Source organism: Emys orbicularis, chromosome 6 (assembly GCF_028017835.1).
Source record: "Emys orbicularis isolate rEmyOrb1 chromosome 6, rEmyOrb1.hap1, whole genome shotgun sequence".
Lineage (NCBI taxonomy): Eukaryota > Metazoa > Chordata > Testudines > Emydidae > Emys > Emys orbicularis.
The window spans coordinates 46337737-46349977 of record NC_088688.1 but is presented as its reverse complement, the minus strand read 5'-3'; the positions used below and the strand labels follow the sequence as shown (position 1 = coordinate 46349977).

The window sequence follows — 12241 nt, the reverse complement described above, 5'->3', positions numbered from 1 at the left end:
ATTTCTTGAATCAAGCACCACTTTTAAGCAGGCCTGTGCTGTGGGTTCAGTCATTGATGTTGCTACACTGATATGTGCTGTTGCATGTTACTAGACTGCATTTAGCTGTACCTGTGCAAACCACTAGTGTACATGTGCTACTCCAGTGCAAAAAGTGACTTGCTCCAATGCGGCTTACCCAGTAAAAAGTGGCTTGCAAGTTGCACTGAAACACTGATGTAGTGAATCCACGGTAAGGGTTTGCACTGGTTCAGCTAGATCAGTGGTTAAAATCCCAATGTAGATAAACTTGTAGGCAGTTCTAAAATTGTGCAGCAAGATTCTTCACATCCTGACTGGTTTCAGAAGAATTTTTTTTTCACATCATTCTGAAACTTAGAAATCCTAAAATAAGCATTTTCACACCGATATATGGGTTCCATTTTTAGACTCCTGGCTTCTCACTCTTGAGTTAGTAGGGGTTGGTAGTATTGCAAAAGCAAAGACCTCTGCCCCCTGGTATGAAAAGCTTTGTAATGGCTAAAACCAGTCCTTTCAGCTTATTGATGATGTGGTCTGAAGGGAGTTCAATCCTCCTTTAAACAAATGATGGTAATAACATTGTGGTTCTCAGTTTTGTGAGTGGTTAAAAATGTGGGGAGTAAATTGAAGGGGTTTTCATAATGGGTGTGGATGGAGAGAATGGAATCCAGACTCTGAAATGGTTTGCCTTCAGCTTTGCTTCATTGCTTATTAAACACTTTTTACATGATCTCTTACCAGACTATTGTTGGGCAAGTTACAGCAGATTACAATCGAGAGCAGCTGTGGTTTGCTAATGAAAACCTGATTCTTCAGCTGCAAGCCCTAGCAAGGGGATTCCTAGTCAGAAAAAGTTATGAGGAGAGAAAAGGATTCCTCCAAAAACAGGAACCATCTGTGATCAAAATACAGGTATTGTTGTGTATAAAGACACGGTCACTTCTTCTGGGTGTTGGTAGCTTTTTACATGTGACAGACTGTATGATCTTTGGCAGGGGTGAAAGTAAGTCCAGTGACTTACCGGTACGCTGGGGCCAGCTCTGGCCCCCGGAAGGGGCGGGGCCTACGGCGGAAGGGGCGGGGCTGAGGGAGTCAGAGCCAGCCCCAGCCCACCCTGTAAGGTAAGTGCCCCCCCACTGGGGTAGCAGCAGCAGCCCAGGGCTCCTGGGGCTATTTAAAGGGCCCGCGGGTCCCCTGCTTCTACTACCCCAGCCCTTTAAATAGCTGCGGGAGCCCTGGGTAAGCAGCGGGGCTCCTGCAGCTATTTAAAGGACCGGGATGGCAGAGGCAGCTGGAGCCCCGGGCCCTTTTAAATAGCCCCTGGAGCCCCCCGCTAACCTTGGGCTCTGGGGGCTATTTAAAGGGCCTGTGGCTCCCCTGCTTCTACCGCCCCGGCCCTTTAAATAGCCGCCGGAGCCCTGGAGTAGTGGCGGTGGGGCTTCGGCAGCTATTTAAAGGGCCGGGGCGGTAGAAGCAGCGGGAGCCCCGGACTTTTTAAATAGCCCCCAGAGCCCCGCAGCCCTACCCCAGGGCTCCAGCAGTGGGGCTCTGGTAGCAATTTAAAGGGCCTAGGGCTCCAGTCGCTGCTGGGAGCCCCAGGCCCTTTAAATTGCCCCCTGGGGAAGCCGGGCCGCCCCGGTACGGCAAACCAGCTCTTGCCGGTACGCCATACCGGGGCGTACCGGCTTACTGTCACCTCTGACCTTTTGGGTCTGTTTTATCTTCCTGCCTTCTTTTGCAGAAAGGACTTCTTGTGGCATTCGTTATTTACAGAACTGAATTGTTGTACAAACACAGGTCCGTGCGCTCATTGAAAGAAATGACAAAACTCCAGTTTACAATGGCTATAGATCATGTATAACTGTAGTATATAACAGGCCAGTTGGAGAAGCCCAGTGATTCTTACCACTAGTTTCTTCCTGAGCACGGCTTCGATGTTTAAATGGGAGTGTGAGAAAAGAGTAGGAGGATGGAAGGTAATTGAAGCTCTAGTTCTCTGCCAAGGCATGGTTCACTCAGGAAATGCATTCCTTTCTCTGCTCTCCCCAGTCAGAAGCCATTTGCTTCTGCTTTACGAAGCGAATGCTCGTATAATTGAATAGGGAGAGGCAACGTTAACAACTTTGCCTGATTCCAAGAGTATTACTTGGATTTGCTCAGTGCGCAGTACTCTGAAAGGAGTACAAAGGAAACTTACTTTTTGGTTTTTACAGACCATATCATGCACCTCTTGATAGGCCAGCAATGGTGCTTTTGTGTACAGTTTGTGGTTTTACATATTTTTACACTATTCCTGCATATACTATAATAGTAGACTTGCTCAATAAGCTTGAATTTTTTAGCATTAAAGTTCAGTTTTTAAAAAATTGTTTTTTCTAGAATGGGTGCATACTGCAATGAATCAAAACTTATTTTTGCTACTACTTCAGTTTATTAGTAAAATATATGTTATGGTGATGCTAGAAGGCTTATTAAGATTGGGACTTCCTTGTGGTAGGTGCTGTACAGACCCAGTACAAAAAATTGCGAGCTCTTTGGGAAGGAATCCTCCAAGACCAGATTCAGCAAGTATGTGTAGCTATCCTCAGAAACTAGATGGAGGATGTAGGAAGTGGTAATAAAACATGTGTTTACACAAGCCACATAAGATAAATGTTGCAAGTCCCTACTGGCTATATCCCTAGCCAGATGTCAACTTCCTGTGGGCATCCCAATAAAATTGGCTATTGGAGTATTGGGAGAAGTGAAGTCCAAATGGCTTGAGAGAAGCAGATAGGCGGATGATAGAGGTTGGCATCATTGGTAAAACGGGCAACACAATAAGATGAGTGGGTAAGGGGGGGATAGAGATGGGATAGAGAACTGGGAGCCAGATGAAAAAATTTGAGGGTGGTGTGATCAGAAAAGGCAAGAAGGTCTTAGCTGGATTTTGAATGGGCCTGAGAGGCTGACAATGGATGCCAGGAAGGCCAGAAAGGGAAGGAGGTTGCAGTAGTCAAGACTGGTGATGAAGGGGGCCTAGACAAAGTTATACCAGTATAGACAGAGGATAGGGCAGCTCTGTGACACCATGGAACAAGAGGAGACAAGATTTGGAAACTGCCTAGAGGTGCAGGCTTAGAGTCTGAAATCAAAAATGGCATGCAGAGCACTGGACTGAGAGGTTCCAGGCCTGAGTGACACTGAGGCTGACATCCTGGGACAGGAATGGAGTGGTGGACTTACGAGTCATCAGCATAGAGGTGACTGTTGATGCCACAGGAGTGGATGAGGGCTTGTAAAAGGGTGTAAAGGACGGATGTGCCTCAGTCACATTTTCTCGTCACTTTTACATTGAACAGCAGTTTCTCTGTGGAACAAGATCTATAACCTTGGTTTTCCAAGTGTATGCATAGTGAAACTAATGGTCACACTACTAACCTGCTTTTTAAAATAGGCTTCCTGGAAGGGATATAAACAAAGGAAAAGCTACACTGACAGGTTGCAGGTGCTTCAAGGCAATGTTGCTGCTATTGTCAAGGTAAACTTCTATCTATGATGAGCGGAATTAGGGTTTGCTCTATGGATAATGATGTTTCCTCATTGTTGGGGGGAATCCAAACACTTGAAAGCCCAAGAAATCTAGGGATAGGGGCTGCTGCAGTAAAACTGCAAGTGTTCCTATTCCGCTGGGCGTTACATGGCAGGCTCAAAGTTCTGACGGCAGCTAGTAATCCAAGAAAACTGCTCTTTGAGTGATTAATACCATGAGTCTTCCATTAAAAGCCAGAGGCTGTCAAGTATGATTATTTGCAAAATGTGTTCTATCAGTTATGAAATGCTGGTGGTGGTAATAGAAATGATACTTAGCTCTTATATAGTGTGTTTGATCTGATCCCAAAGTGCTGTACAAAGGAGGTCATGTCATTATCTCCATTTTATATCCTGGGAAACAAAAGCTCAGAGAGATGAATGTGACTTGGCCAAGGTCACCCAACAGAGCCAGGAATCAAACCCAAGTCTCCTGAGTCCCAGTCCCACTGGCTAGTCCAGTGTTCTGACTATTAGATCACAGAGCCCAATCATCCCGTCAGCTGTGCATGTGACTCCATTGACTTTGCTGAAGTTGTGTGCTATGCAACTGATGGGTCAGTCAAGCATCTAACTCATTTTTTAAAAGAGCCAAATAAAATTAGAGTTGTTCTTAGTTCTCCTACAATTCCTCTTAAGTTTTTATTTGACTTTTAGATTCAGTCGTGTGTCAAAATGTGGCTAGCGAGGAAGGCTTACAAGAAACGGCTGCAGTATTTCAAGGATCACGTAAGGCATTTCTCCACCCCACCCCCTTTTGAGGCGAGAACTAATGTAGTAGTAATGCATGTATTTCTTGAACTTACAGATACTGTAGGTTCCCCATATGTCTCTTAACAGAATACATTATAACTGTGAAGACATTAAAACTTTTTCTAATTATACCAGTGTTTGGTAGATGTCTATAGTATTCTTCATTATCTCTCTTCATAGAACATGACCTGTTATTGGAGGTTTCCTGTTCAATGCTTTCTAAAGTGTTTAGTCTTGGTCTTTTCCAGAATGAAGAAATTGTGAAAATACAAGCATTTCTTAGGGCAAACAAAGCTAGGGATGACTACAGAACACTAAGTAAGTGCTGGTGATAAACATTTGAGTGTAAATTGGTGGGGAAACATTTAATTTTTAGGATAAGAGTGTTCAGTTGTGATTTCTAATACTTGAGTCTGGCATTTTTGGCTCTTCAGAAGCAGTTAAGTGAAATCGTGATACTAACATTTGTTAAACGGTTAATACATTTACATAGAACTACTACACACAGTTCTGGTTACACAAAATATTCTACTCTTGCTCTCAATGACATAAACTCCTTTCTGCAGCTTGGCATTCTGACCATAGACGTCACTATGTACAAAAGGTACAAAAGAATTTTAAACATTGATATTTATAAATGTAAAGGTATTCTGTGTCTGTGCATGTCAGACCAAGCAAATAAAATATCTAATGAGCTCATTTACCTTAACTGCAGTTGGTGCTGAAAATCCACCCTTGAACGTCTTGCGTAAATTTGCTTACCTCCTGGACCAAAGTGACTTAGACTTTCAGGAAGAACTAGAAGTAACAAGGTTAAGGGAGGAGGTGGTTACAAAAATCCGATCCAATCAACAGCTGGAGAAAGACTTGAACTTGATGGATATAAAGATTGGGCTACTGGTGAAGAACAGGATCTCTCTACAGGTCAGCAGGCTTTGTTTAAACTATTTCTATAGAATGCACTAAAGGCAGTGGAGGTTTGTGTGCTGAAGGAATGCAGGATCAGTTAGGATGTTCCTGGGGAGTGAAGCAGTTGCCTTTTTTCTTGTTTAGTGTATGCCAAGAAGAACCACAGTCAATACAACCTATGTAAGAAGTAGCTGTACTGTAGAAAGAGCTTTTGGTGAGAATTGACCTAGGAATGGTCTCAAATCATTGAGGACTGCTGTTCTTTGGAATAGTTAATGGCACACGGTCGCTTCTTTCTATTCTTCCACTTTATTGCCTGCCAGTTAGCTTTTCTTAAAGTATCAGTGGCTCAATGGGGAGCAAAAGTAGGAGTTGTATAGTTCCTGGTACCATGTTACTTCACATCTCACTGAATACCAGGTGTTTTTATTATGATAGACATGGGCAGCAGTAATACCCAAAAGCATGAGGTCATTCTTTGTGGTTTTTAAGCAGCTTTCTAACAATAGAACAAATCTGACTTCCAATTTTAAAACTCATTGTAAAGAGTTTGCTCTTGTTAGTTGTCAAAAAGCCTGTATGTGAGCTTGAGGTACCCTGACAATTATCATTTAATCCACACTGAAATTCTATCAATCAGTAAATTTTTCCCACTGTTTGGGAAGGGGATGCGATGATAAGATTACACTGGGTTGTTATTGGCATGCCAGAACTTATGTTTTGGAGCCAGGTTTGATTGAGCATGGGAGTTAAGGGTAGGGACTGTGTGTTTAGACAGTCTGATATATTTTTATTGTGAATTTTAACTGATGTAAGATGGCACTCAGAGCTTGATGTTTTGCCTTTTTATAAATCTAAATAAAACTCTCATCATGAGTAAAGTGATGTAGTGATGAACAATATTGTCTAGTTAATGTGCTATATTGGATCTAAATATAAAAAGGGGTTGATATTAAAATCTTTTAATAAATAGACCAATGTAGAAACATCCTATTTAAGATGGTTGAGAGATGGCAGTGTACCATATTGCTTTATATTTCTGTGTGACTATATATAATGGCCCACTTGTGTCTGTAGGATGTGGTCTTGCACAGCAAGAAGCTAAACAAAAAAAGCAAAAATCAGGTGGAAGAGATGGTGACAGGTGACAAACAGGGCATCAAAGGCTTGAGCAAAGAGAGGAGAAAACAGCTGGAATCCTATCAACACCTATTTTACCTTTTGCAGGTAAGTCCTAATGTGGGGATTAATTTGCCCCCAAATGGCTTGTGTTAAGCAAAACTTTAAAGTGTGTTCATTTCTTGTTCTAATGAGAATGAGGAGGAGAGATTTCTTTGCAGATGTAGTGTACAGTAAATACAGTTACTACAGACCACAGCTGAGCACAGTCAACAAGTTTCGTTCGCTGGATGATTGATTTTAAACGGGCTAGACAATTAATACTGTATAGTTTAAATTTGTTTCCCTAATAGAAAACAGCTCTATTGGCCTTAAATTGTGCAAGAGATAATTCGTTGCTGTTCCCTTCCTTGAAATTATTTTAAATTCCCAACTCTTTTAGGCTTGCAACTGTCTGCAGTAATATGAGCCTGCTTGGTTTTATGTCTCTTCCTTTTCTCCCTCCACCTCCGTCCTGTCAAGTCAGTTTGGATGCATAGTTCAAATCTGAGCAGGAAAAATAATTTTCTTCCGCATTATCTTTCAAGTTTAAAAATACTGAAATTACTTTGTGTGTATTGTGTGTAGGGGAAAAAAGCTACTGCATGATTGACATTTTATTATGTAATGTGTCTATTTTTGTGTATTTGTCCTCTTATTTGTCCAGGGAAAGATTGTTTCCCTCCCTCAATTTCGTTTGTGGGGGAGGGGAGGAGTGTATGGCTCTCCTCCCCTCTTTCCCCTCCCCCCCTCCCCCGTGTATTTTTAACTCAAAGGAAGTTAAGTTTAGGGGATAAACACCTTTTTGATGGTGAAATGGCAATATCAAAGTATGGATGTCCCAAAAAATCAGATTTAAGATTTCTAAAATCCGATAACCTTGTAAAGTAAAACGTGTGTACCTTTTATTCTAAGTGACATCAATGTAGACATCATTTACGTATTATTAGCACATTACATACAGCGAAAATTTAGCAGACATGGACATGTGAATGTTCGAATTACCTACAATAAATCCTCAAAGTTAAGAACACCAGAGTTATAAACTGACCAGTCAACCACACACCTCATTTGGAACCAGAAGTACACAATCAGGCAGCAGCAGAGACCAAAAAAAAAAGCAAATACAGTACGGTACTGTGTTAAATGTGAATTACTTTATAAAAAAAAAAAAAAAAAGCGGGTGGGGGGGAAGCAGCATTTTTCTTCATGGTAAAGTTACAACTGAACATTGACTTAATACACCTTTGAAAACTTTTGAAAGAACAACTGCAATGTTTTGTTCAGAGTTACAAACATTTCAGAGTTACGAAATACTTCCATTCCCGAGGTGTTTAACTCTGAGGTCCTACTGTAAATGTATATTTCAGGTAGGTTATGTTTTTAAAAAAAAAAAAAACTTGTATCATAATAAGGACTAGTGATAAATATTTAGTACTGGCTTCACTTGGCTTTCCATTTGTGGAGGTAGTGCATAGAGTACAGAACTTAGGGAGGTAGTCATTAAAATACTTACAATTGTCATTTGCAAGTAACAACTACACCTCTACCCCGATATAACGCAACCCAATATAACACGAATTCGGATATAACGCGGTAAAGCAGTGCTCCGGGGGGGGAGGGCTGTGCACTCCGGCGGATCAAAGCAAGTTCGATATAATGCGGTTTCACCTATAATGCGGTAAGATTTTTTTTTGCTCCCAAGGACAGTGTTATATCGGGGTAGAGGTGTACCACTGTGGCATTCACATTATTCCCCAGGTTTAGTGTTACAATAGCCTAATGCTCAGTATAGTTAATGCTGCATTAAAATTAGGCCAAAAGTGTAAATGTGAAGCTTTTAATAGTGACAGCTTTGAGAAGGTATAGCCTTAACCATGCAAACATAATTTTCATTAGTGTTAATGAAAGCTATACGTGTCCATTCAAAGGTGAGCAGACTCCTTATGGCTTGTGCAGGTAGTGGGAAAACTTAGCATTTTAGCAATATACAAATCACCCTCCATAATGTTTCTTTCCTAGACTAATCCCATGTATCTGGCTAAGCTGATTTTCCAGATGCCTCAGAACAAGTCAACAAAGTTCATGGATACAGTCATTTTTACTCTGTACAACTATGCTTCCAATCAGCGAGAAGAATACCTGCTTCTCAAGCTCTTTAAAACTGCTCTAGAAGAGGAGATAAAGTATGTACATTGACTAGAACCCCCCATTCCTCTGAAGATATCCTATCTGTTAGACTTTGAAATTTTCTTTGAACTGCATTCTTAAACTTGCTTTTCATTTGATGTCGAATCATATTTTTATTTGTCAGTGGGGAAATTAAAGTCTTATATCAGTGGGACTTAATAATAAATTGACTGAGAAGGTTATAAATGTTTTATACCTTAGATTCAGGGAGGCTGTCTCTCTCTGGTAGAGAAGCAAAGTCTGCATAATCTTAGATTTTTGCATAATCTTAGATTTTTGCGTAATCTTGAAGGTAAATACTTACATGTACTAAAAGTACAACTATTTTGGCTTCTTTGTTCCTGATTTTTGTTTGAATATGCAGTTGAGTTTCAGAGCTTTTATTTTTCTTCACAATTGTAATTTGTAAATGTGTCATAAGCAGAGGGATCATCCTGTGATAGATTGTAATCAATAAGACCCATATTAGCAAAACACTGAAGGCATGTGCTTAAATTGTTCCCAGAACTGGACCTACCGTATATACTCGTTCATAAGCCGAATTTTTTTAGTAAAAAAGGGAAGCATCAGAGAAGGGGGTCGGCTTATGAACAGGTATAGGGAGGGAGAGGTGGGACACAGCCCCTCCCCACAACAGAGAGAGCAAGGAAAGGCAGCAGAGCCAGAAGGGAAGAGGCAGAGCCAGAGTGTGTCTGCTTCTGGCCATGCTGCTCTCCCCACAGCCTCCAAAGCAGCTGCAACTCCGAGGCTGCGGCCGCGCCGCCCGGCCCTGCCCGCCGGAGCAGGCTGCGGCTGCGCCGCCCGCCGAAGCAGGCTGCAGCCATGCCAGAGACATCCTCCCCTTGCCTGCCCCAGCTGGGATGGGATGGGGAGAGTCTGGGGGTCCCGTGCTAGGGGTGGGGTCATGTGGGGGGTGGTTACAGGGGTTACACCCCTGACCCCCAGCTTCTCCTCCCCATCCCAAATTTCCCCACCAGTTGCTGTCCCGGCCCGGTAGGGTAAGCCGCTGGCGGGCTGGAACACTTTCTTTACTTAGGTTTACCTCTATGCCTGCGGACGATCAAGGGAAACAAACCGTCTCAGCTCACCAGCGGCTTATCCTGATGGCTTGGGAGCCAAAGTTTGCTGACCCCTGAATTATAGGGTCGGCTTATGAATGGGTCATAAAAAATTTCCATTTTTACTCATCCATCTTGGGGGGGTCGGCTTATAAACGAAGCGGCTTATGATCGAGTATATACGGTAAATCAGGTACTAATTGGAATTATTATGAATTCCTGTCAGTCATTATGTCAGGGCCACTTCTACATTTTAATCTTTATTACGTTTCATGGATTGGTGATTTATCTATAAAAGCTATTTCTATTTTGATATAAAAATCCATAAATTGGAGGGTTACATTGATTTTTAATCAGTACAGAACCAGTTAGGAACTTGGCAATTTTTCTAACCTTTCAAAATTGTATATTAAAAAAAAAACAAAACTGAAAATTGGTTACAGTGCAGTTAAGGACTGTTTTGTTTTTAATGCAGTTCCAAAGTAGACCAGATACAGGATATAGTCACTGGAAACCCTACTGTCATTAAGATGGTTGTCAGCTTTAATCGAGGTGCTCGTGGACAGAACACGCTGCGTCAGCTGTTGGCCCCAGTGGTGAAGGAAATCATGGATGACAAATCCCTCCTCATCAACACCAGCCCCGTGGAAGTGTACAAGGCATGGGTAAACCAGTTGGAAATGCAGACTGGAGAGGCCAGGTAAGTGAGAAAATAGAATAGTTCATCTTCATTCTGTTAATTGAGTGATTCCTCATGTCAGATCCTTTTGTCATTTGGTGAAGCTTTTTCTTCTCTTCCACAAGCAACCATGAAGATGCATTTGGGGTGTATGTTTGATATACTCTAGTTCACTGTAATATAATGAGACTTAATGTATCTTTTTGCTGAGGTGTAATTCTTATTAGTACTGTTATTTTATAGCATAGTAGATTCCTCCATGAAGTAGCTTATAAACTTACGCCCAGAACCTGCAATCATATCTGCTAGCATGGACCCCAGCACCATTACAGAACCTCATTGACTTCAACGGAGCTTTACAATGGCGCAGAGAGACAGTGCTTGCTGTTCTGACTGAAGGATTGAAACCCCAATGACGGACTAGCTTATAACACTTCTCGATCTTAAGTACCCCATCACTTTAATATATGAGCACCTCACAACACCCCTGTGAGGATTTTACACATGGGGAACTGAGGCACAGAGAGACTGACTTGCCCAAGGTCACAAGGGAACTCTGTGACTGAGCAGGGAACTGAACCTGGTCTCCCAAGCCCTAACCTCTGGTCTATCCTTCCTCTCAGCACACAAGCTAGTACACAAGAACCCTCACACTAGAATAATAATACAGTAACTCCTCACTTAACGTTGTCCCGGTTAACGTTGTTTTGTTGTTAAGTTGCTGATCTATTAGGGAACAAGCTCATTTAAAGTTGCGCAATGCTCCCTTATAACATCATTTGTCAGCTGCCTGCTTTGTCCACTGTTTGCAGGATTCTCTGGAAGAGCAGCCCCTCCTTGTGGGGATTAGAATCAGGGGGGTGGCAGCTCTCCCCCCCCATCAGATCCCCTAAATTCCCAGTAAGGTATGTGGCTCGGCAGCTGCCCAGCAGCAGTTCAGCTGTCCCTCCCCCCCACTGCCGTGCTGCTCCTGGCCTTGGAGCTACTCCCTGGAGCTTCCTGCTTGGTGGGGGAGAGGGGTGCTGATATCAGGATGTCCCCCTGCTCCTGCCCCCCCTCTGTACCCTCTCTCCAGCGGAGGAGTGGGACAGAAAGGAAGGAGCTTGCTGGAAGCTGTTGCGTCCTGTCTGAAGTGGCTGATCTGCTTAAAAGGGCAACGTACTTGAAGTGGGGTCAGTGTACTTAAAGGGGCAATGCACGTCCGTGTTTCTCTCTCTGTCATGCATGTACCCCCCAGCACTTTGGAAAGTCAGCACCTGTGCAGCCGTGCATGTGCTGTCAGGAGGAGGGAATGGTGCGCTCCAGCTGGATAGCGTGGGTTCATCATGTTCAGTTTTTGCAGGGAAGAGTTTGCAGCTACTGCCCTGCATCTGTTATGTTTCCTCCCTCCTGCCTCAGTCCGTGCTGCCTTGTAGAGTGTGAGGCTACATTAACAATAGCGTATTATCCCTTGAGGGCTCAGCCGATTGCTAGTTCATCATTTAGCAGCAAGGCATTCCCTGGGAAATATTCCACCCACCTCAACCAAGCTTCACAATTATTCATTGATGTTACAATATTAAACTGTTTGTTTAAAATTCTTTAAAACTTATACTGTATGTGTATATAATGTCTTTTTGTCTGGCGAAAAAAAATTCTCTGGCATCTAACCCCCACGCCCCTTTTTACATTGATTCTTATGGGGAAATTGGATTCGCTTTACATTGTTTCGCATAAAGTCACATTTTTCAGGACCACAACTACAACGTTAAGTGAGGAGTTACTGTAGATGTTTTCCTCTTTGTATCTGGAAGAGGACAGTTCATATCACTTCCATGTTTTTTTGTTTGTTTGTTTGTTTGTTTTTTTTCATTTTAAAAAAATGAACTGATAATATTGGTGGGGTTTTTGTTTCTGTTAAAAC

The 12241-nt window shown here is 42.5% G+C and overlaps 1 protein-coding gene across 1 annotated transcript in view; it reads left to right on the top strand.

Moving 5' to 3' along the window:
* Nucleotides 1-12241, top strand: part of IQGAP2 (IQ motif containing GTPase activating protein 2) — a 105773-nt gene that overhangs the window by 59712 nt on the left and 33820 nt on the right. The window contains exons 16-23 of the mRNA XM_065407024.1: nt 763-933; nt 3458-3541; nt 4249-4320; nt 4593-4662; nt 5060-5268; nt 6331-6480; nt 8434-8597; nt 10135-10359. Coding sequence (XP_065263096.1) covers nt 763-933; nt 3458-3541; nt 4249-4320; nt 4593-4662; nt 5060-5268; nt 6331-6480; nt 8434-8597; nt 10135-10359 — 1145 coding nt within the window. The remainder of the gene's footprint in view (nt 1-762; nt 934-3457; nt 3542-4248; nt 4321-4592; nt 4663-5059; nt 5269-6330; nt 6481-8433; nt 8598-10134; nt 10360-12241) is intronic.